This window comes from Emydura macquarii, unplaced genomic scaffold, assembly GCF_026122565.2.
Source record: "Emydura macquarii macquarii isolate MOO-44397 ecotype Brisbane River unplaced genomic scaffold, CSIRO-AGI_Emac_v2 contig_3530, whole genome shotgun sequence".
NCBI lineage: Eukaryota > Metazoa > Chordata > Testudines > Chelidae > Emydura > Emydura macquarii.
This window is the reverse complement of record NW_027133667.1, coordinates 10,894,126-10,916,207: the sequence shown is the minus strand read 5'-3', so window position 1 is coordinate 10,916,207 and position 22,082 is coordinate 10,894,126. Positions and strand designations below refer to the sequence as shown.

Here is a 22,082-nt window from a genome sequence, read left to right as displayed (position 1 = left end):
ACACACATAAATGTAAAATATAAATGACATGAGCTTGGATTGACCTTAATGTAGCTGCAAAAAACAATAATAACTGAATAAAAGCTCTTTGAACATAAGGAGAATCTGTACACTGACTAGTTGATGAGAAATTACTGTTGAGTTGTACAGGAATGTTTCCTCATAAGGCTCAACCTAAGGAAACTGATACAGTGCTGAAAATATTTGTCAGCAAAAGGTTTCCCTGAACCAGCTTGAAAATTATTTAGCTGCTATAGATGGGACAAAATCATTATGGAAGGCATCTCCCCAAGTCTGAACCATGCTTTTTATAGTGATATTAAAAATGATTTTGTCCCTGTGCAAGGAGACCTATCACTGAGAGACCAGAAGGCAACAGGTCAGTTTCTTTATGTGGAGAGGATTTTAGCGATTGGAACATATTTCACCAGCAGATGGTCCAAATAAAGAAAAATCCTCTGAATTGAATACATCTCTCTTGCTGTGTCATATGCAAGCAAGACTAGGCCGCATACCAGGCTGCAGTGTTGTTATGAATAAAGGCAATCCCACAAAAAAAACATTTAATCAGAAGAAGAAATAATTTATCTTTTAACAGTACATTGCTGCAAAACACAACGGGAGCTTAAAAGGATTGGGGGTAGTGAGGAACCCAGAGAGGGTACCCTTAATATTATAGTATTTCAAACACTGTAATTTGGAAGAAGTTTTGGTTTGAAAAGCTATCTCTGTTGACTGTACAATATGTAGATATAATGAATGTTCAGACTTAAAGAATGTTTTTAAAGTATGATCTAAAAATCAGAATTTGTGAACATGCAGTTGGAGAGAAAAGGCTCAGTCAGACTAAGGGACAAGTCACAGAAGATGGAAGGAAGAAGATGTCAAAGGATGTAAGAGAGAGAAGGAGCGGGAGAGAGAGAATGAAAGATGCACAGAGAAAGAGAGGAGAGGTCACTCCTAGAGAAAGGCAGGGAGAAACAAGGGAGAGAGAAATGGAGAGATGAAGATGTCATGGAGGGAGATGACTGATGGAAGGTGAAGGACAGAAGTTTAAAGACTTCTGGGGACCACACTGGCTGAATTTAAGTGTCCCTCCTGCTTTACATAAAAGGTGCGGTGTGGCATTTAAGGAACCTTTTATTTAGGTAAACAAAACATTATGGCAGGTGTTATACTCATCATGCATGTGATAAATATATTCTGGTGCATACAGAGCTGCAGCAAAGTGCCTTCATTACTCTGTCAGATTAGCTAATAACCTTCCCGCTGCTTCTGATGTCCTTCAACTAGGGCAAAAGGATTTATCACATGTGGGTGCTCTATATATATCGCAGAGGTCAGAGAATGAAGACAATATTTTTATCTAGAGCCAGAATAGATGGATGAAAAGTGAATTTTGAAAACATAAATTGTATAATATGATTGATTCTACAAACATGCAAAGATTATGCACAGTAGGCTAGCTAATCTGAAACACACCTCTCAGCTGACCCTTATTACCAAAGGCCTTTTGACTTTCAGAACCAAAGTCATCCTTCTCACGCAAAAACATGCTATTAGATCTATTTCTATTGTTGTCAACAAATTGGATTCTGGCCCCTTGTTACAAACCCTTTGTTCCACTCCAAAATTACACCTGCTTGAGGCACAGGATGGACAAGATTTAGTGATGAATTTAAAGACCAATATTTCACAACCCTGTTATTATAGGAGCTTTATGCCACAGGAAAAGAGCACTTTTTATTTCTAGATCTGGAAGGTCTTGAAATATTGGACTTTAAAATCCTGACATTTGAACATACAAGAAAACTATTTTAGATCATCATTAGATGTTTTTAGACCTCTATGAGTGCAGCAGAGTTGGACTCATGATAATTAACTCACCAAAGTTTACAGCAGGAAAGACACAAATAGTCCTGTTTTTTGTTTTTTAATTCCCTAAAACTTTTCTGAAATTGTATGTCTATAAATCTGTAGCATACACAGATAGTATGGTGGGGTATAAAGGTTTAATTAGTTCAGGGAGATCTGCATAAATCACAGGTGGTGCTATATCCCAGATTCTTACCGACAAAACTTTTACACAACTCCATCACACACTAGACCATCAGATATTTCATGTGAGAGAAACAGAAAGACATTTATGAAGAAATGTGTGATTCTCTGGTATGAAAGATATACAGAAATAAAATCCATTGCACCGAGAGTGGTGAGGATTTAGGCACCAATATAAGTGCACATCTACCAGAACAGCAATTCTGGGAACACATTACAGGTCTCCAAACATGTAACATCACTTCTGATACAGATGTTCTCACTGTACAGATTTTTACGATAATGTAACAATGCAATTATTTGTTATCTTGGTAGCAGCTACTATTATACTAGATAACCTCCCTAGTAATTATCTTCCTGATAATTTACAAAACCCCATGGACACACCTGAAAGCTCTCAGAACATCGGTAGCATATAAATTTACTTACTGTAACTCTAGGATGTACACAACTTTTGGGATATCCATCACATCCAAGGAGCTGCATTGTTCATACCTCACAGATTTTAATACTAATGCTGCTGTTGTGACATATTGCATGTTGACGTGACACAGGTTAATCGTGCAGTTAGTCAAACAACAAAACAAAACTTGCCTGATTAAATTAACCAGTGAGAGAGGAAGGAATATGAAGGTCCTAGAAAGATCCCTTGCTTGTTTCCACTCAGGACTTTGGAATTCCTGAATTAGAGACAGACACCAAAAATCTTCACTGCAGAGGATATGAGGGAGATTCCCAAGCCTGAGCCATTCTTTTAGGTTGCAAATCTGAGGAACTGTCCCAGATTGAGGTGTCATTAGAGGAGGTTTTGGCACAAATGGATAAATTAAACAGTAATTAGTCACCATGATCAGATGGTATTCACTCAGGAGTTCTGAAGGAACTCAAATATGAAATTGCAGAGCTACTAGTTGTGATGTGTAACCTATCATTTAAATCAGCTTCTGTACTAGATGACTGGAAGATAGCTAATGTGACGTCAATTTTTTTAAAAGGCTCCAGAGTTGAGCTCAGCAGTTACAGGCTGGTAAGCCTAACTTCAGTACCAGGCAAATTGGTTAAAACTTTAGTAAATAACAGAATTATCAGACACATAGATGAACATGATTTGTTGGGGAAGAGTCAACATGGTTTTTGTAAAGAAAAATCATGCCTCACCAATCTATTAGAATTCTTTGTGGGGATCAACAAGCATGTGGAAAAGGGTGATCCAATGGATATAATGTACTTGGATTTTCAGAAAGCCTTTGACAAACTCCCTCACCAAAGGCTCTTAAGCAAAGTAAATGGTCATGGAATATGAGGGAAGGTCTTCTCCTCGATCAGTAACTGGTTAAAAGTTAGGAAACAAAGGGTAGTAATATATGGCCAATTTTCAGAATGGAGAGAGGAAAATAGTGGTGTCCCGCAAAGATCTCTACTGGGACCAGTACTGTTCAACATATCCATAAACGATCTGGAAAAAGGGGTAAACAGTGAGGTGGCAAAATTGTGGATGATACAAAACTACTCAAGATAGTTAAGTCTAAAGCAGACTGTGAAGAGTTACAAAGGGATCTTACAAAACTGAGTGAGTGGGGAACAAAATGGCAGATGAAATTCAATGTTGATAAATGCAAAGTAATGCACATTGGAAAACATAACCTTAACTATACATATAAAATGATGGAGTCTAAATTAGCTGTTACCACTCAAGAAAGAGATCTTGAAGTCATTGTAGATAGTTCTCTGAAAACATCCACTCAATGTGCAGCAACACTAAAAAAAAGCTAACAGAATGTTGGGAATTATTACGAAAAGGATAGATAATAAGACAGAAAATATCATATTGCCAGTTTATAAATCCATGGTATGCCCAGATTTTGAATACTGTGTGCAGATCTGGTCACTCCATCTCAAAAAAGATATATTAGAATTGGAAAAGGTACAGAAAAGGGCAATTAAAATGATATGGAGTATGAAAAGCTTTCATATGAGGAGAGATTAATAAAACTAGGACTTTTCAACTTGGAAAAGAGATGTTTAAGGGGGAGGGGATATGACAGAGGTCTATAAAATCATGACTGGTGCAGACAAAGTAAAAAAAGGAAGTGATATTTACTTCTTTTCACAACACAAGAACTAGGGATCACCAAATGAAATTAATAGGTAGCAGGTTTAAAACAAACAAAAGAAAGTATTTCTTCACACAACGCACAGTCAACATGTGGAACTCCCTTCCAGGGGATGTTGTGAAGGCCAAGACTCTAACAGGGTTCAAAAAAGAACTAGATAAGTTCATGGAGGACAGGTCCATCAATGGTGATTAGCGGGGATGGGCAGGGATTGCAGTTTGCCAGAAGCTGAGAATGGGCGACGAGAGAAATCATTTGATGATTACCTGTTCTGTTCATTCCCTCTGAAGTGCCTGGCATTGGCCACGGTCGGAAGACAGGATACTGGGCTACATGGACAATTGGTCTGACCCGGTATGGCCATTCTTATGTTCTTAGTCCATTTCAGAACTTTCATGGGATACATGCATGCTGTGACTGGACACTTTAGGAGGGTTAGTCAGTTTCAGGTACGTATCCAGCAATAAATCTGGTAATATGTCACTTTAATAAGACGTGCCTGTGTAATCCCTGTGGAAGTCACTGAACTAAATTCTTCTTTCAGTTAAACTCTGTGTAATTCCACTAGCATCCATGGCGTTGCACAGGTGTGATGATAGTAACTGGCCCTTTGTGTATTAATTAAAAGCTTCCAGTAAACTGGGACACAGTCCTGATGACAAAAGGACAGTTAACTTTGCTTCTAATATAGGTTCAGATATGTGACTTGAGGGGAAGATCTTCATTTGGCAACTATATTCAATCTCCTGAAAGAATCAGTGATCTGAAGCAGTGCCTGGAGACTGATGTCCTTTCTTCTTTTTTGTTCTCTTGCTACAGTATTGTTCTGGCTCCACAAGAACTGAAGAGCAACCCTGACCTGACTGGATTGGCATTGGATCTTAATGGAGTGGCAGTTGCTGGCCAGCAGTGGTAAGATTTGGCAGAACATCCCCATAGAATCTGTTCTACTGAAATCTTAAAGTGATTTGCTATTCAAGGAGCTACACCCCAGACTGGGAAACTAAGCTGGGGTTTTAGAGTCTAATGGATAATCTAGTCCTGCCTGTAAAGCAGTGGGGGTCAGGCTATGCACAGAGTTGGAAATGTGAAGGATCCTCCTCTATATAGCCAACCTACTCTCCTCTATATACACATCTAATGAGGTACTGGGCCTTGGCTGTGAGTACCAGCAGTCCAGTCTGTAATACTCGGGAGGGTCGTAGGCAAGAATGAGAAACAAGGGAAGCCTGTGCATCTTCCTACTGAACTCAGCAGGGAGTTTCTGGGCTTCTGGCAGACATTTGTTACCATGGCTCCTGATGAGGAGGGGACAGAAGGCCACACAGAAGCAAAGGCGTCTTTTTAGACACAATTTGCTTGTCAAGCCTAGAACAGCAGCAACAGTGGCAAACAACAAACCTGTCTGTGATTACGCTTCCCCCTTCTCCACAGACTTATGTGCTGACTGTTCTAAGAGCTGCAAAGAAATTATTTTGCCAGCCAGAAGAGCACAAGAAAAAGCACCCAAGGAAATACATCGATGGATCAGCTGCTGCCAAGAGTTTTCATTATTTACAAGATTTTCAGGACACAGCATATTCAATTGAAAAGCCCGTGTAGCTCATTTATTTTGTTTTATTCTGGCTTTTTTGTTTTAACCTCCCTGTGGAAAACAGTTGGACTATACCCCCAACTGAAATGAAATCCTGGCCAAGGTGAAAATGCCAAATGGCTGATTGTTCTAATGAAAGCTGATCATTTGAAACTGTTTCTTCCTTTGAGTTCAAATGCTTCAACCCTCTACTGTGGCTTCCTGGAACATGAGTCTCAAGAATGGTCTTTCTATAGATCACCCACTCATATTAAGGCAAGAGCTTCATGTCACTCTGCGTACTTCTGGTTGTACTGGAGGACTGGATTTCTTTGATGCACCTAGTCCAACATTCAGTACCAACTAGGCTAATATTAAGCATGGGTCATTGCCTGACCTCAGGAATCTAAGATGCAACACCATGGGCTCCAAATTAAAATTATATCTGTAGGGAATTCATATGATTTACTGATAAAAATACAGCATCTCAGAGAAGTTACTCACTGGGGGGAAAGCCCTGTGAGTAAGGCTGCTTCTTAATCCACAACCCATTGCTCCTAGGTCTAAATTTAACACCAATTTAGTTGTTGCAGAGGATCATGGGGAAAAAAATTCAATGCACCTTGTTAAAATAGGTTAGTCACAGCTGTGGTGGGACAGTGGTAAGGTTAGGATTACCTCTTTCAAATTTTGTCTTTGAGATAAAGTTGCTATATTACCATTCCAATGCAGATGTCATCATAGTATGAGGCAACATCATGGTATGAATAATGTCTTGTTGGCACTGTAGAAGTTTTGGGACAGTTGTAGATGGAACCCTCGATAGTCTTGTCTAATTCAGACTGTCCCTAAAACCTGATATGTATAACAACTACCCTAGGCATAGTGAGCCAAATCCATCCCTGATATAACTCCATTGAATTACCCCAAGGATGAATTTGGCCCAGGTTTTTTATTTTGATAAACTGGCTGTAAAGCACATTAACCAAATGAATAAATCCATATTTAACTCTTCTTGGAACTCCTTCTGTTGGTTCTAAGATTAGCATTACTCCAGACAGCTCAGCTGAAGAAGGCATTTGCCTCAGATACTATAGAAAATACAGGTTTCTTTGGAGGGTGATTAATCAGGAACCGCTTGTGTTTGAGGGGTGCTCTCCTGATCTCACAGAGAACCTATCTCCATGAAATCAGGTAAGGCTGTCGGGGAGATTTACATTTCCAAAAGCGATGCTTGGAATGGACTTCTCATGCTGATATTTCTGCCATTCAGACCTATCCTTTCAAGGTTCTACAACTTTGTATAAGAACAGAAAGAACATCCAGTAATTCCAAGTCATCTTTAATAACAATGCTTTTCCTTTCATCTTTCCTTGGGCATGTCTTCCTCTTGACATAAGCGCATGCTGATGGCGAGGTTGACTTGCCAAACTGACGGAGTTAAATACCCTGCAGCCAGATATCACTGAAAAAATCAAATTTGACTTGAAATCTCCCTGTTGCTACTGTCATGTCTGGTTGTAGTTTGCTCAGCACGATCTCCGCCCTCTGGGAAAAAATGTGCTTATAACAAGACAAAAGGGACTCACTGCCATTGAGAGATTTTACCAGACTTGTAGAAATGATTATTTGCCTAAAAGACAAAATGAAGCTCTACAAAGCTCATCTAGTTATTTCATTTGTAAATACAAAATCCAGTGAAAAGATGAACTCTCAAAGTTCTGTTAAAAAGTACAGCTCAGATCCCCAGATGGAGTAAACGGGCATTGCTCGAATGAAGCCAAAAGAGCCAGAAAAAGCCTGTTAGCAGCTGAAGATACGTGCTATAAACTTGTTTGAAAGATTCAACATTCTTCAGACAAGAATTACCCCTGTATTTTAGCAAAATTTGAGCTAGTCACTACTTCCCTATTATCAGGCTGAATCCTGAAGTCCTTACTCAGCCTCTCCTCAAGGAAAACTCTCATTGAAGTAAATATGCCAAATTGTGAAATTCTTACATAATACTTTACATGCTTCATTGGGTATTTTGGTTTACATGAGGATTGAATAGGGACTTAATGGGAACTTCAGGATTTGGTACATCCTAACAATTTGAACTTCCAACTTGTCTGAGAGGGAGACATCACAACTACAGTAAATTAGAGATGGGCCCAAGCAACAAAGTTCAGATCCAGAACTGACCTTCCCTGAAGCTGGAGAGTTTTCAGCTCCAGATTTTTGGTTCAAGCCCATTATTAAGACGGGAACCATTGGCAAAATGTGGATCTCAGCCCAGATTTGGGTTTGGATTTCAAACACACTGGTATGGCCCCTCATTATCCTGGTGACAAGGAGCACCTTCCATTTCCCTGACACTTGGAACAGTATCAGTGGGGCCTAAAGGAACCTGCACCCAATCTTCTCTTGGCAAAAGAAAATTTTCCTGAGATATTGGTCTTTTTTTGGAGGAAGGAATATGAACCATCTCCCATAAGACTGTAATGGCTCCAATTCCCACTACATTTGAGATGTTCTCAGATATAGCGGAGAGTAGCAACCACAGGGAGATGGCTACATCTCCCTTCCTGATCCTCAGCTGTTCAACTCCAGTGGAACTTAAAACAGCAATGGGCCTATCTTAATTTCCACCACCATGCACCCTCCTGTCCATGTTCAGCCCCTGGAATTCCCCTGACGTGTCCAATCCTTCCCTTTAGACTTTGGGTAGGGGGATAGCTGGAGTAGAAGGTAGCAGAGTGGAATTTTCCACTGGTCATCTCTGTCTAATTTAAGCCTACTTTGCACCACACAGAAACATATATCCAAGAACCTGATTATGTACAGAATTGAGTGTTAGCCTTAGTATCCTGGTCACTTTCCAACTAAGGTAATTCTACTCTAGCTGTCAAAATCAACATAGGACAAGTCATCCTTCACTTCTCCTCCTAAGCCCATGAAGATGTAATGTCTCTTTGCACTTTCAGATGGCCGCCACTTTCCACCCTGAAGGTGGTTGCACTTCAGTCCTGGAAAAGTGATCCCTACATATACAGGCGATGAAGTGCCTTAGGATCCTTTGGGATGAAAAGCATTATATGAATGCACAGGGGAATATTAAATTATATGACTATATTGAAACTATAATACATTTGCCATTTTTATTATTATTTGTATTACGGTAGTGCCTAGGGACCTCACTGAGACAAGCATTATACACACAAAGAAAAAAAAGAGAGTCCCTCCCATGAAAAGCTCACAGTCGAAGTATAATACAAGAGACAACAGGTGAAGGCAGCAGACAGATACAGGGAGTGCAAGGAAAAAGGATAAATAATTTTCCATGAGGTTTGTGAGCTATGTGATAAAAGCAAATTGCATTTACAAATAACTTTGTGCACACCAGATAAATAATTGAAGATAGATCAACTGCTGACCAATATTATAGGACCTAATTGTGTTTTTATAGTATAGGTCACAGGGAACTTGGGGCAGATTTTTTGTCTCTGAGTTCTCCAGTGTGAGGGGGACAGGGGAGTTGAGGGAGTGGTGTCATTTATCAACCCACCTACCACCTCCTCCGCTCGGAGTGACGTATGCTGCTGGGAGCACACTGATGTAGCATTCCACCTGCAATTGTCACCAGCTCTTGTGTGAGCCATGAAAGAGAGAGAGAGAAGACGCCTTTCCCCTCTCGTCTGCTATGCACTCACACAAGGGCCTGCCATAGTCCAGCACATCATTTTTTAAATACCTTCCATAAATACATATTTTGCATATGTGCTGAAGGCATGCATTTTTTCTGACTGAAGTACTTCTATGTCATCATTAACATTTTTATAATAAGAGGCACCATACAATGTACAGTAATCAGAACTTGATGTGCAGTGCACATCACATTAGTTCTGAGGAAAGCCTTGTGCACTGAATTGAGAACATATCCAGAATTCTGGAATCTGAATCCATCAATTTTAAAGGGACACTTCAAAATAAACATATGGGCCTGATGCTGCAACGCTTGAGGACAAGAGGACTATTCATGTAACTAAGGCTGCAGAATTGGGACCCCAGATATATATTTAAATTATTTTACCTGTTTTATTAGTAATGCCTTAAGTAATTAAACCTGAAAGAATTCTGAATATCAAAATGATTTTACATAGTGTATGATGTTTGCTTACTTTTTGCATTTCACTCAGCTCATTGAATCAGACTAATCTGTTTCACTCTTTGGTTCTCATGGGCTAGACCAGGGGTGGGGAACCTTTTCCCTGCCAAGGGCCATTTTGATATTCCTAGCTTCATTCGCGGGCCATGTCGCCGATTCCACCGCCGAATTCCCCCCGCTGCCGCCGAAAAGGGGCAAACGGCGGCAGGGTTTCGGCGGCGGGAACTGCCCGCCCCCCCACGGAACCGCGCCGCCGCTGAAATGCCGCCGCTGTTTCCGCCTTTTCGGCGGCGCGGTTTTACAGTGTCCACGGGCTGGATCAAATTCTTTCCCGGCCCGCGGGCCAGAGGTTCCCCACCCCTGGGCTAGACCAATGCATTCTGTCTGGGTATCTATCACTCCAGGGTATCTATCTACTACTGGGTATCACTGTCTGGGTATCTATTACTACACTAATTCAAACAAATGAACAAAGAAACAAACCTGTTTTCATCAACTTTTAAAAAAAGTAAATCATAGGCTTGTCTACATAAGGAGTGATTCCAGAATTGCTATTCCTGATTAACTTCATCTGCAGACACTTGTATTCCAGAATGAGTGCCTTATTTGGAATTAAGGCACTGTTTTCTGGAATAAGAGTGTCCTCATATAAAGTTAATCAGGAATAGTTAACTCTCTTCAAATTCACACCCTATCTTATTCTGGATTAATTTTCACATGTAGATAAGACCACAGAAATTGTTATTTTTATAGTGCACCAGATTCTGATCTCATTTATACCTAAATCCAAAATCCCTCCACTGAGATCAAGAGTCACTCTGGATTTACCTGGTATGACTGAGGTCAGAATGTAGCCTATTAGGTTTCATAACTCCCCATGTACCATTTTCTTGTTTAAAAAACCTTAAGTTTGCACTTAAAATACTTGGAAGTAACCCTTAATCTTGCCTGCAGAAGAAGCAACATATATAACTTTATATATGTACTCACGCCAGCCTAGCACCGCAGTTTTCTCCTTCAATATCTGCTCCAGCCACGTTGTCTGTGTTCACGGACTCAGTCTCACTTGTAGGCATGCTCACTGCAAAGATCAAAGTGAAGAAAAAGCAGACTTGGCAACTAGATAAAATGCAACACATCTATTAGAAACTAATGAAAGTGGAGGGTTAGCTTAGCAAATAGACTCTGAGTAGCAACATCTGAGCCGTATGAAGTTTGCTGAGCAAGTCTGTGGCCTTATTGTATAGGTCAGGCCAGACAGCTATAGCTTAGGTATATACACAAGTTCCCCAATCAGAAAAGAGAGGGACAAGAGCTGCTGTTCTGTTTCTTTCAGTGAATTATCCCTTGAAAATTTATAAATAGGATCAATGGAAAGTGGAGGGGAAATCTGGCATAACCAGCAAAAAAGACAGTGGAACATTAAAAAAACCCAAACATTCCTTTACTTACACACCGTCTACATTTTGTAAAAGAATTATATATGTTCTGGTGAACTGAGTGCAGATGAAAAGTACCAGATTGACAGCCCTTGTGACTGAAGCCCTCTATTATCTGAAAAGCAACTACAGCACAAGCAGCAGTAATGCTAGCCTCCCCAACACTGCCCATCAATGTGCCTCAACCTTACACCTGGAGGAATGGGGTCTCTAGGAATGAAAGAGCAGTTCAGTTTCTATGGCTCATTAAACCTTTGACCCATCTTCTAGAGTTTCCAACAAGGAGGATAATGAATACTGACTGTGGTGGAGTTTTTGTGTGGCCTCTGTCAATTCAGAACCAGACTGAGTCCACTAATTATTACATACATGTCACTGAACAGCCATTAGATTGTAATAACATTAGGTCAACATCTACCTGATCTATATTTGAACAGGTGACTGACTTCCTAGCCCACTTTCAATCCCCTAAACCTTTCATCCCCCCAAGAGTTCATGGAACAAGCCAATACTTCAACTAAGTACCTGCTTATGTCCCTTGTTTGAAGAATTACAATACCTCCTTAGCATATCTCTCTGTCTGAGGTCAGATGACACAAAAGACAGCACTCCTTTCTATGTGTCTTTCTTCCCTCCCTACTTTCCAAATACACAAAATAAATTAAAGACAAAGAAATGACTCTTCAAACTGAATGACATTATAGGGGATGGACAGATGTCTAATAGGCCGTCATAACATGACCTGCATTAGCATCATACAGATGTCAGATGGGACATTAGAGTATGCCGTGTATTAGCAGCTGGAAAGATATCTAATGGGCTGTCAGAACATGTTGTATATTAATAAGAACAAATCTATTATTAGCAATAAGGCAGGTGGAAAATGTAGTCTTCCTTCTTTTTCAATCCAACAATCTCCAGCATTTCTAATTTGTGTTTTATGGAGAGCTAAACTTCTTAGATTGTGTTTTTGAGCACTGAATGAAATATTTGACTCTGTGGCACTCCCTCCAACACAACCAATGCATTTCTCCAAGTGTGTCTATTCCTGTACATAATCTCATGAGCTGGGTTAAACCTTGTTATGGGGTGAGTTAAAACCCAAATGAGATTGAGAGGTGTGAACTCACCCTTCAATTAAAATAACTGTAAGCATAAACCCCCACTTAAGACAAGAGGAGTGTGTGAAATCTCCCTAGGAGCTTTTGGCCGAGAATTGCTTTGGGGAGGAGGTATGTGTGGGAGGGGAGAGGAGACAACAAAGAGAGAAGCAGAGGCAAAATGCAAGAAAGCCTAGCAGTAATCTCTGAACACTGTGTGACCATGGAAAAAAGGTATAGAGAACAATTTTGGGTCTGTTGGCTAGAGGGGCTTGGGACTGTAAACTATGAAACTGCTCCTTTTATTCTTGCTTACTCCTGTATTTGGAGAAGGAGGATTTTGTACATTCCTTATAAATAAACAAGATTGCAACAAAGAAAATACCAGACTTCATCTATTTCTACTTCCAACTGGAACATTTCCAGGGTCCTGAACTTTGACTAGCTGCTTGGGTTGAAAAGGGGCAGCAATAACATATGTGCTCTTATTGTCTTATTTGTTTGGAGGGACAACCTAAGAAACCAGCTAGATTAATATTTTGATGTACAAGAAACCACCAAGTAAACTGAAAAAGAAACCAATCCCTAAGGTTAACATTTTATCATATAGTCTGACCCCTTCTAGGAAAACAAAACAGAGTTATTTGGCAAGTAATCTGATATGGAGTGAAGCACCTTCAAGACATATTTGAGCTTGATTGCAAATGGAAAACAGTTTTGAAGATATTAGTAACAGGTTGCTTTGCAATAGAGTTATTACCTCAAACACATATACAGGACACTGCACAAGCAACAGAAGGAGTAAGGCACATACATGCATAAATATGCACACATACTATATATAAATATATATATATACACGCACATACAAACACACATACGTTATGGACACAGAGCACAGTGGAACATTACCATGGGTTTCTGTGGAGTGACTAAACCAAGCAAACTTCCCTTTCTTCTTATCAGGCAAGCCAGCAGGAGTGCTTCCTTTCACAGACAAGATGGTCAGTGTCAAGTACCAGGAACAAGACATCAATAGAGAGCATGCAGCCAGTGACAGGCAAAAGAAAAAAACAAGGAACTCAGCTTACACACATGACATCCACTTCTGTCTGAAAACTTCATCATGAATTAAAAATACAAAATGGAAAATAAAGGCATGTGGAAGTATGAAATATTACAACATACACTGTCAGAGGATAATCCTCCCTTTCTTTCTGCTCTTTGTTACAGCTGAATCCTGCAAACATCAAACCACTGAGTTAAAGTTGTGAGCCAAATCCTAGTCCCGCTAATGTCAATGGCAAAATTCCCAAAGAGTAGCTAATCTATCTATCTGTGTTCCAAAATGTAATGTTCTAGTGCATGCGTGGCTTTGTATGGCATTACAAAACGCTGATCCACTGTTTATTACACGAGGGGCCAAATCCTCCACTAATCTTGCTGTTGCTCTCTGCAGGTGGGTCTGCCTCTTCTAAACTAAAGTAGACAAGGTGGGGGAGGTGATATCTTTTAACGGACCCACTTCTGTTGGTGAGAGACAAACTAATTAGAGTAGGCTGAGGGCTGCACTTCAGTGACCACAAGGGCTGAAAACACAGCCCAGGATCAGCACTGTAGGTTGTCATGCAACTTGGACGTTACTACATTAATGCATATTTTTAGTTTTAAAGCGCAACATAGGTGGAAGATGTTTACAGCAATAAATGTTATAAATCCCTACGTGTATGCCACTAATGGCAGCACATAAGAGGAACCATGGCCTAGAGATTAATGTGCAGGATGGCCAGGAGAACTGGGCTATGCTCACAGCTTTGCTACGGACTCACTAGGCAAATCACTTTAACTTTTCTGTGTCTCAGCTCCACCATCATAAAGGGGAGAATCAGACGTCCTCCAGGAGGATGGTGGATAGCTTCATTTGTTCATATTTGTAAAGCATTTTTAGATCTTGAGAATGGAAGGTGCCGCAGAAGAGCTAATTACTTTATCATTCATATATCTGTATTATGGTAGAGAGCAATTCTACAGTGGGGTTCAAATGTACAGTAGTCTAATGCTGAGCCAGTGCCTATTAACCAGTGAGCTGACTCCCCGTTACACAGCAGTACTAGTGACCAAAGATGAACAGAGCACCAGCCTTGCAGCAGCAGGAGGGACTGACTCTTCACTGCCGAACCAAAGGGGGCAGAGGCGTACATAAACTGGGAAAGGGTGTGAAAAGAACCAAAACAAAGATAGGTTGTGGGAGGAACATTCTTATCTAACCCTATTCACAGAGATGCAAACCTTGTTAATTGCACCCACCCTGTAGACTTGAAATAAGGTGCACATTTTTAACATGGAAGCTAATTAACTGCTGGAATAATTAACCAAGGAATTGTGGTGGAGACTCATCATTGGACGTTTTTAAAATCAAGATGGCCCGTTTTTCTAGACGATATAATCTAGTTCAAACAGAAATTAATTCCAGGAAGTCCTCTGGCCTGTATACAGAGGTCAGACCACATGATCACAATAATCCTTGCTGGTTTGATAATCTATGGCTCTATTCATCAAAAGTGGGAGTGGATTATCTTCTACATTTCCTGTGCCCTGTGCTCCTCTCCTCCGTGGGGCTAAGTGATGGGTGGATCCCTTAGCACTGTCTCCCCCCCGCCTCTAAAAAACTACTGCATGCATCCATGCAAGCAGCCCTCCTCTCCCCCCCCCCACCCCGGAGCTGGGCTCTACAGTGTGCAGAGTACATCGCCCCTGGATGAGCGCCCCAAATCCTCACCTAATTGCCTCAGAGAAGATGGATGAAACGTCCATTCATCACACACTTCAGGTGTCCGATCACCCTAGTACCCACACTATGACAATGCTAAAACAAAGAATGATCTCTCTTCACTGCATGTATTGACTGGCATGGTCCAACCATCATTTCAACAGAAGGTCAAGCAACCAAGTGTGAAGAAGACCAAACTTCTCCACAGTGCAGCACATCACCAGCAACAGCAGCTTGTTAAAGGAGGCAACCGGTACAAACAGCACACCACCTGCCCTCATCCTCCTGCACTGTAACGCCCTAAGAGCAATAAGAGCTTCTTAAAGGGGCCCTCAGATCAGCGAGCACACCATGCACCACCTGAAAAAGCAGAGTGTGTATTCCAGGGAAAGACACCAAACTTGTTCTCATGGATGCAAGAGTGCTGTGCCTGGCCAGTCATGTTGGAACTCCTGTTTACAGCGCCTACAGAATCACCCTTGTTCATCAGACCCACAATGTACTTTTGTTGATAAAGCCCCTGATTAACAACATATCCCCAAATTAGGCCAGGGTCAAGGCTTTTTTAAAAAATGGCAAATCACATGACTTTTGAAGAGGCATGGGGGAATGCGTCTAGTGGTTTGAACTGCGTACCTGCAATGCAGATTCTGGGTTCTATTTCCCGCTCTACTAACCAATTTACTACGTTACTTTGGCCGAGCCACTTAGCCTCCCTATGAGTGAAAGTCAACCCTGGCGTGTAAGTAGAAGTAACTCCACCGAACTCAAGTTTATCCATCTGCAAAATAATACTTAGCTCATAAGCACATTATAAGGCTTAATTAATGTTCATAAGTATTCTGAAATCCTCAGATAAAAGGTACTACATAAAGGCATAGTATGTATTAACTGCTAGTGCTGTTATATTCTGTGGTGATACACAGCAGAAGGAGTTCTTCTCAACCAGCCTTTTGCCTGTCACTTTCAAAATGAGCCCTGCTTGTGGCAATTAAGCTATGAGAGTAGGGGATATATTATATGAAAAAGCAGAGCCTAATCTTTCATTTAGATGATGATAAGGATCCCTCTAGGAGAAAAACCCTGCAAAACTGCAATGTAATTATTGGTAACATGCAGTCCACCAGCATGATGGAGGGTTATTTTGACTTATTTTCCAACGCCTATTTTTCACCATGCTTCCCCTTCCTCTCTCACGTTCATGCTTCTGATAGCTGCTAAAGTTAATGCGACGACTCAAGGGCAACCTGAATGGAAGCAGTATAGTCCAACAGATAGGGTAATGGATTTGAAACCAGATGGCCCTGGGTCTCATTTCTGTTCTGTCACTGGCTCATGGTGTCATCTTGGCAAACCTCTCTATGCTTCTGTTTCCCCTTCTCTAACATAGGGATAGTAATTCTCTATGCACTTTTGTCAAGCTCTTGGAGATCTATGGATTAAAAACACCGTAACAAGTGCTAAGTATTATCACTATTATTGATGCTTATGCTTTCCACATGGGACTCAGCAAGATCATGAAACAACTCAGCAGACCAAAGAAGTTCTGTGAATTCTCCAGCTGGAATTTAAGATTTATTTTTCCATCAGGCAAAACAAAAACAAATTTCAGTCTTCAGTTTCCAGGCTGTCTCCTTAATCTGACTTAGCATTGAGTGAACAACTTCATCTCCAAAAGGAACCCCATTTCCTACTGTGCCTCTCCCGCCCAGCCGTTCATGAATGAGTTTGTGGGCAACCGTCAGAATACAAAACAACTCATCTTTTTTTCTGTGGAGAGTCCTCAGTTTAATACATGAGCACTGTCTAGCTTCCTCCTTTCATTGCCCGTGTCTGTGGAAATGCCATGCTCATTCATCTTACCAATCAATTCAAATTCTGCTGCATACATTTCTCAGGATTTACAGTGTCCTGGGAACAATCAATGAGTATGTTCTTAGATGCAAGGAGCACGCAAAAGGTAAATTACTGGCTGTTCATGGGGGTAAATGCTTGTGTGTATAGGAGAGCTCCTGTTCTGCATCTCAGATGGCTGGGCATGTTGCTGGCAGGAAAATAAACTAGCTAGGAAATGTGAAGCTCTTTTGAGATTTCTATCCTGCAAAGTCGGACTTTTGGATTGGGTTGGATTTGTTGTGGATTGGGTTAAACCTGATCCAATCTGTTGCGGCCTGTACTGCTACAATGATCAACACCTCTCACAATGCACATTTCAAGATCCACTGGTCCTACACATGCCTATCACACCACATGGTGTACCTTATCCAGTGCACTAAATGCCTCACTACCTACTATGTGGGTGAAACCAGACAATCATTATATGCTCAAATAAAGTCATACAGGAAAATAATAAAAGACAAAAACTCCCTACCACCTGTGGGTGAACACTTTTCACAAAGCGATCAGTCTATATCTGACCTGTGAGTCCTCATCCTCAAAAGAAACCTGCGCAACATTTTCAAAGATAAGCTTGGGAGCTTAAATTCATAACTTTGCTAGACCCTAAAAATCGTGGTCTTAATAAAGATATTGGATTTATGGTTTATTATAACAATCTGTAAGCCACTGACCCCCCTTTTTGTCCTATGACTACAGGGGTGTTAATGGGCCACTTCTCCTTGAATGGTCCCTTAGAATATGTGCTAACTATTGATGCTAAACTATCTGTTTTATGTTGTATTTAGCTGTGACACTCTTAGGCTATGTCTACACAAGAGAGCTTACCACAGTGCAGCTGCACCGATGCAAGTGCACCGCGGTAAGCTCCCAAGTGCAGCTGCTCTAAGATGATGAGAGAGAGCTCTCCTGTCAACTTAATTAATCTACTCCCAATGAGTGGCGGTAGCTATGTTGGTGGGAGAAGCTCTCATGCCGACATAGCGCTGTCCACTTTGGCGCTTATGCCGATGTAATTTATGTCGCTTTATTCACACCCCGACTGACGTAAGTTATATCAGTGTAAGTGGTAGTGTAGACATAGTCTTAGTACCTTTCCCAGATCTGAAGAAGTGCTCTGTGCAGCTCAAAAGCTTGTCTCTCTCACCAACAGAAATTGGTCCAATAAAAGGTATTACCTCATCTACCTTGTTTCTCTAATATCCTGGGACTAACAACATTACATACATGATCTCCACTCCTCCTTTAAAATATCTGGGATAAACAGCTAAGCAGTGCCACCTAAGACAAAGGGGATATGTGAGCCTGGCCTGTAATTTGGACTTTGTGGGCAGAGGTCTCAATAGCATATGGTCTTTGGATAAGGGTGTGAGTGAGAGAGGGGCATAGCACAAGCTAAAGGACCACAGAGAGAACCAGAAAGAAAAACTAAACAAGGTGGCAGAAAGAGACCGCTACTGCGATCAAGGAATCTGTGTGCTGTTTTAAGGTTCCTCCTTAAACTGGGCTTTGTAAATAAACAAGATTGTAGCAAAAGTACCAGACTCCATCATTCAAAGTTGCCTCCCAACTGGAATAACCCACAGAGGCCCAAATTTTGACTATCCGCTTGGCTTAAAAGGAGTAACAGTATTAGTGGAGTCCCTCAAAGCCAGATGAGATGGGAACTAGAATTATCAGTGGGATATTGATGGCTAGGTGCTTCCTAGATTATAAAATTATATGAGCAAGTGACTTATGACTACATCACCAAACTTCAGTTGTATGGCCACGTGACCAGTGATTCACTGGCCTACAGTGGGATAAAAATAAGGTACATTTTAAAATGGTGATTTGGTTCAGTTAAGCAGAGCGGACTCCTGTAGATTATCTCCAACTTTAACCCCATCAACACATTCAGTGCTGAGATGGAATTTAAACTACAAAGTAGGGGAAGGAAAATAAAACAAAACACCAGTGTTCATAATTAAGTGCTTTTAATGTGGGGTATTGATACTTCTTTTATTCATTAAGCACATTCTCCTGGGAGACACTTTTTTCCTGACAGGATCTGAATTAAATGCATTCTTCAGTCTGTTTCTCCCTCCATGCACGTTGAGAATTAGTTTATAATTTCTCAGGAGACTTTTGATTGCTGCAGTAAGCACTTGTCCTTCTTTCCAAAAGAAGAAACTGCTTTTGAATTAGTGAGTGTTCACTATGAAAGACAACCAGGGAACAGCAAAAAAAAAAAAAAAAAAAAAAAAAAAAAAAAAAGTGGCCCTATTTCTTAGATAAGAAACCTACCTGAATGGCCTCTGGAGATGAGGAAAAGGTATATATGATTTGTTGTACACCTGAGAAGCTTAGTGAGAAGCAGGAGAGGTATGTGAGAAGGACAGACGGTATCAATAAGTCTATCGCAAAAGGTCCTAGAGGATTGTAAAAATCCTTGGAAACTACTAGTTGAGTGCCACAAGGCCAACATCTGTCCAATTAGTACTAAGAACTGGTTTCCAAGAGGCCAACTTTGGTTATGTAAAAATATGGCAGAGGACATCAATCTGAAAAAGATGTTCTCATTTATGATAAGGCCCCTATACACCACTCTGGTAATGTTAAAGGGTCTTAAAGTGGTTGTCATTTGCACTCATTTTAAGGCAACTTTACACCACTAGAGTGTAAGTAGAGTGGTGTAAAGGGGCCTCATCATAAACAAGAATCAGGCCCAAAGTAAGCAAAAAAGATAAAGAGATGGAGACGCTAGTACATAGTAACAGAGCTTCTTATGATGAAATAACACGGCTAGCTAGGGCATTGGGTTGCATGACAGAAGATTGATACAGGAAGACAGAGAACAGTGGACTGGAACTGAGCTAGGAAGAATTATGTGGTTTTCCAGAGCAGAGACGGAGATAAACTGAATATGTACATATACTCACACTAACACACACACCCCACATATGTTGAGGTGACAGTTAGAGTCATGTGATAAAGGGTATATACCATATGTGGAGGTAATAACCATTTGATAAATCAAGAGGCATTTGACAAATTGCACAAGTATCTGATTGATACATTTGTCATATACCCATCCAGTTTATCACATACCTATAGCTGAATTGTCTGCCTGTTAGTCCATTTCCCTGGGACTTATTCTGACATTTCAAACCCCTCAACTGCTCCAAACAGCTGTCATTTTTTATTTTTAAAATTATCTTGAGACAGAGACATTGTGTTCCATAAATATTGGTTCATTATAGCTGGTGAATGGAACAAGCATTATGCAGAAGACCACATAATAGACAAAATCAAATCTATGCCCCTTTCAAAGTGAGATGACCTTTTCAAACCTCAAGTGTGTTCTGTTTTCCACTCCTAAGAAAGAACATGTACATCTATTCCCAGGAGTGCATTAACACTTCCCTGCACATAGTGTTCAGGGTGGTTGTTTTTTGGTTTTTTTTTTAAACACAACTGACACAGTTGTAATATTTTGGATTTCTCATAAGCACAGTATGCAGGAATCTTGTCCTGAAACACACATTCAAGAAAATGGCTCACTCCTGTACTAGAAAAGGCAAACCAAGCATTTTCCAGTGGCAGCTGGTTGTCCTAACTGTGTTTGGAAGGAATATAGAAGCAGCTCATTTAGCCCCTTGGGACTCAAGAAGTGATGCGGGAACAGCTTAGTCAGGTCATAGGCTAGGAGAGTTTGCTATAAGAATAGGCAACAAGATATGCCTCCTCCTGGTGTAGATCCCTCTGTATGACATCAAACCAATCCTCCCAAAGCAGATCCTATACTGGCCTCCTCACCTTTCTGGTAAATGGCTTGTATTGTTTTCCTGGCTGGGAACTACTAAGAGCAAAAGAACAATCATTTACCAGACAGGCTGGGATGCATTTTGCATCCTAAGCATCCTGAGTCAGTCTGTTTCTCCAGGGAAACATCTTCCGACTGTTATACTGAATTCTAGTTAAATTAAAATATTTCAGGTTGAGTCTTGCACTATTTAAATAGGATTGCCTGATTTTAAAATATCATTTCCAAATAGTTCTATCAGAATTTTCCCACATCCCTGCTGATGCTTCTAACGGTCTTTTCAGAAAGGGAAGGTAGGTGAGGCTCAGAGCAACCCCATCCAATTTACGCAAGCCTGCCCCCAAGCAATGGTTTGGGGAGTACAGATGAGAACTCTCCACCTGCTTCACCCCATCCGGCCTGGCTCCTGTTGTTCCCTGTCGCCATGCAGGGGCTTTGGGTAAAGGAGAAACCCTCCTGGCTTTACATTTGGAAATAGCAGTAGCTCTGCTGCTTTGTAACTGGCAAACAGGCCCTTGTAGGGCCTGGGGAATGGCTGCATATGAGCTGTCTCGTGAACAGTTGATATTGTGCTAGTGAAACAGGAAGCACAACTGACCAACAACACAACAGTGAAATGGACCATACAGGAAGGGCTGTCAACTGCACACAATAAACAAACTGAAAAGTAGCGAATATTATCTCCCCTTCAGTCTAGTAATTCTTGAAGTTCCAATAACCAAGGTGTTACTTATAACAGTAATAGGTACGTAAGTTTCAGGCATAAGTGTTTTTTCAAGCTGATGGTGTCCTTTTAAACTTTGATAAAACCCGGTATGAGAGACCATTTCTGCAGCTGCCCTGCACATATAACAGCTGCAGAACTGGGCAGCAAATCAGTAACTCTGAAGATGGTCTCCACTTCAGCAAGTATCTTTGTTCTTTCAGTTCAAAGCTGTGTGAATATGTCCCTCCTGCATGCCTATGAGAAACAAGGAGTACGGGACAGTTCCAATTTGCTATGTTCAGGCCATTTGAAAATATCCAGGGACTGCTGCAGGTCACCTAGATTTCTATGCTTTCAAAGGAATTGACTCCATGCAATTTTGTGACATTCACCACCCCAGGTGGGCAATAACTGGAAACTGAGCCGTCTGAAGGTTGGGAGTTGGAGGTGAGCCTGAGGTTTGTGGGCAAACTT

At 40.9% G+C, this 22,082-nt stretch overlaps 1 protein-coding gene across 9 annotated transcripts in view; it reads right to left on the bottom strand.

The window, feature by feature from the left end:
- Window positions 1–22,082, bottom strand: part of CACNA1C (calcium voltage-gated channel subunit alpha1 C) — a 648,228-nt gene that overhangs the window by 137,979 nt on the left and 488,167 nt on the right. For 7 of the 9 annotated variants that reach the window (XM_067536222.1, XM_067536225.1, XM_067536223.1 and 4 more), the window contains 2 exons: window positions 13,344–13,418; window positions 10,883–10,973 (listed from right to left, as the gene is read on the bottom strand). In XM_067536222.1, coding sequence (XP_067392323.1) covers window positions 10,883–10,973; window positions 13,344–13,418 — 166 coding nt within the window. The remainder of the gene's footprint in view (window positions 1–10,882; window positions 10,974–13,343; window positions 13,419–22,082) is intronic. The other 2 variants (XM_067536224.1, XM_067536228.1) reach the window with 1 other exon arrangement.